This window comes from Glycine max, chromosome 6 (genome assembly GCF_000004515.6).
Source record: "Glycine max cultivar Williams 82 chromosome 6, Glycine_max_v4.0, whole genome shotgun sequence".
Taxonomy (NCBI): Eukaryota; Viridiplantae; Streptophyta; class Magnoliopsida; order Fabales; family Fabaceae; genus Glycine; species Glycine max.
The window spans coordinates 4,036,930-4,040,663 of NC_038242.2; the positions used below are offsets into that span (position 1 = coordinate 4,036,930).

Below are 3,734 nucleotides of genomic sequence, written 5' to 3' on the forward strand. Positions count from 1 at the left end.
TAATCAAATATAAGAAGAATATGTATTTCTTACAAAATTAAAAATTGAATTCATAAATATATTTTTTATTTTAAAAATAAATATATATTTTTTAAATTAATTAAAAACAATTTCATTTTTATTAAACATATTTTTAAGAAAATATGCATTTGAAAACCAAAAACTGAAAACTTACCACCATCCAAATGGACCCTTATTTATTTTGTTGTCAAATAAAAAAGCATGTGAGGGGTATAAAAATGTCCTCTGTTCAAACTTCTAACAATTTGGTTCTATCTTTTTTCTGAAATATTTAATTTGATGATTATTTTCAAGATAAAAAAATAAAATGATCATCATAAAAAATTAAAACAAAATGGTAAATCAACAAAATTTAATATGTCATTATTTATAAACATTATATATTAAATCTTTTAAATTAAAATTTTAAAAAATTATCCTCTCTTGTTTCTATTCTATTTCTAAAAAATAATTTTAAATATTCTTACACATTTTTCTATTAATCTTCTTACCCTGTTATGTATAATAAATATTGAATACTTTTGATATTCTTTAAAAAATTATATAGAAAATAATTTTCCTCTTTTCTAAAACCCAGCTCACAAAATTACCGTAAACATCCGGTACCTAACCCCGCCAAAGCCAAATAGAATTGCCAGTTCAATCTAAAAAAGATGTTCCTATTCTAGATCGTGTTTTCACTTGCTCCTCCCCTGTCATTGTCGTTCCTCGAGACTAACACACTAATTCACCATTTTTTTATATCTACAAACTAATTCTTATTTTTTTTCTCAAGTTGATGAATTTCTAACGAAGACATTTATTAACCGTTTACCTGAAATTTTATAAAATAACATTAGTTTTACAGCATCTTCTTCCTAATATCGTTTACTATAAAAATAAAAAAGAGAAAGAGAAAAAAGTACTATAAAATAAATAAATTACAAGTTAAAGAGTTAAAATTAAATTGTAAAAAATATAAAATATTCAAAGGAAGAATTTTAATTTCCATAGTGAGTCTCCTGAATTAAACAAGATTATCTATCCTAGAAGATACATGTAATCTCTACTAAAAATATAGAAAAATTATTAACTTTTGAAATGTCCATTTTAAAAAAAAAATCATATTTTGTCAAATTTTGGATTGATTGCAGTATAAAATGTTTATAATAATAGGTATTAAAATAAAACTGAACGAGAACGACATTATTCAATTTTATGCATATAGCTTAGTATGAAGTATGAACGCATAAGCCACCCTAACACGATTAAGGATCGTCGTTAATTAATTAACATATCGACATGATTCTAGTACACAATATTAAATTCGATCGAAAACGATTTGTGAAAGTTTTTCAAATACCCGTTCACACCGGGGTTTTATCCCACATTAAAAACGCATGGTCGAAAAAGAGTAGCATAAAGTAGCTTCATTGTTTGTAAGTACTCAGTACACACACGAAGCCAAAGCCAATCCAATAAACAACACTGTTCATTATTATCATCATCTGCACAAAACCCGCAACAACTCTCAGTCAGAGACCCGTGAATCTTCTTGAATTCCAATTCGTTACCACGAAAAATGAACGTTCCCACGAGAAAACGCCGCAAGAAGAACGAAGAAGGATCAAGATCAATCCAGAAGAATAATACTCAGAAGAAAGAACTTAATAGCATACTCACTTCGCTCTTGTTCGTTGATGCAAAAGAGAAAAAGAAGGAAGACATGCTCGATGGTTACTACAGCGAGGTGGAAGAATCCAATAACCCCAAAAAGAGAAAGAAACTCGCCGGCGCCGGCGGTAATTCAGTGAGCCACCGGCGAGTTTGGGTGAAGGAGCGTTCCGGAGCGTGGTGGGAGGAGTGTAACAAACCCGAATTTCCGGAACAAGAGTTCAAAAAGGCGTTCAGAATGGGAAGGCTCACTTTTGAAGCGATATGCCAGGAGCTGAATTCGGTGATAGCGAAGGAAGACACGACGCTGAGAACCGCCATTCCGGTGAAACAAAGGGTGGCGGTTTGTCTGTGGCGGTTGGCCACCGGCGACCCTCTGAGCGTGGTTTCCAGAAGATTCGGTTTGGGTATATCCACTTGCCACAAACTGGTTCTCGAGGTCTGCACTGCCATAAAGACAGTGCTTATGCCAAAGTACTTGCAATGGCCAAATGTCGTTACCTTAAGGGACATCAAGGGTGAGTTCGAGAACATTTCTGGTATTCCCAACGTTGTGGGGTCCATGTTCACTTCGCATGTTCCCATCATAGCTCCTAAGATGAGTGTTTCTGCTTACTTCAACAAGAAACACACTGAGAGGAACCACAAGACTTCGTATTCGGTTACTGTTCAAGGTGTTGTTGACCATAGAGGGGTTTTCACTGATGTGTGCATTGGGTGGCCAGGTTCAATGGGTGATGATCAGGTTTTGGAAAAATCATCGCTTTTTCATAGGGCTAACAATGGAGGGATTAATCTAAGTGGGGTTTGGGTTGTTGGGGGTTGTGGGTACCCTTTGTTGGATTGGGTTTTGGTGCCTTATACACAGCAGAATCTCACTTGGACTCAGCATTCTTTCAATGAGAAGATTGGAGAGGTTCGGAGGGTTGCTAAGGGTGCGTTTGGGAGGTTGAAAGGAAGGTGGGGGTGCTTGCAAAAGAGGACTGAAGTGAAGCTCCAAGATTTGCCTCTTGTGCTTGGTGCTTGTTGTGTTTTGCATAATATATGTGAGTTGAAGAATGAGGAAATGGATCATGAGTTGTTGAAGAATATTGATGATGGTGATGATGATTATGTTGGTGAGGTGATGGAGCCAGAGGTTGCCATGAGATCTGTTAGCTCCTTGAAGGCTAGGGATGCAATTGCGCATAACCTTTTGCACCATGGACTAGCTGGAACTTCTTTTGTTTGATTGGAATTGAAAACTGAAGATTAAGATAATGTATAATTAATTCTTTTGCTTGTTTTTAGTTCTAGACATATGATGATGGTATTTAATCAAGGTATTCATCATTGTTTCTTGAAGGGACTTTGTAACTAAAAGGTATATTTGCCCCCTCCGACAATTATGTGGTTAAATGTAATCGTCGGTGTCAGGTGATGATATTCTAGTTTCTTTAACTATTTAGGTGATGATATTTAGACATTCATAAATTACAAATAGTCTATTACTATTTTTAATTGTTCTGTATTTCTCACGGTGTGTCTATACTCTACACCTCGTAGGTGTTTAAGAATCATTTTTTTCCTTAACTATCCAAATGAGAGATCGTTAATGTTAGTTAATACTCAAATCATGTCATTCTTTCGTAAGGATCTCTCAGTTGTATAATTTATTTGTCAGTGAGGACATTGGTTAACCAAATCAGAATATTGTCTTGTTATATTGTAGCATCCCTTTACTTAAAACAGAATGAATGCACCTTTTACCTTAATTTCGGGAGCAAGCAAAACATACACACTTTCCAGGTGCTTATGCTTAAATTAGAATCATTCTCGCAGTAGCTCCACTTTTTATATGCTTATATCTTGACATTGTAAAAGAAAAGACCCGGTATAAAAACAGAACAGTTTTTGCTTGTACCAAGTGATGCTAGTTAATACTTGTTTGATGCTCTAGTAGCCATGTATCCATCTATGCTTGTGTATGTTTCATATTTATACTTATCCAGCATTAATTTATTCCTTAAAACCAATTAATTTAGTAAAGTGTTATAGGTCCAAATTCCTGAACTAGTATG

The 3,734-nt window shown here is 34.3% G+C and overlaps 1 protein-coding gene across 1 annotated transcript; it reads left to right on the forward strand.

Annotated features, from left to right (window-relative positions):
- Window positions 1-1,278: 1,278 nt before the first annotated feature.
- On the forward strand, window positions 1,279-3,358 carry LOC100794826 (protein ALP1-like). Its single transcript, XM_003525974.5, has one exon. The coding sequence runs from the start codon at window positions 1,583-1,585 to the stop codon at window positions 2,903-2,905; it is 1,323 nt and encodes a 440-aa protein (XP_003526022.1). The 5' UTR covers window positions 1,279-1,582; the 3' UTR covers window positions 2,906-3,358.
- Window positions 3,359-3,734: the final 376 nt, after the last annotated feature.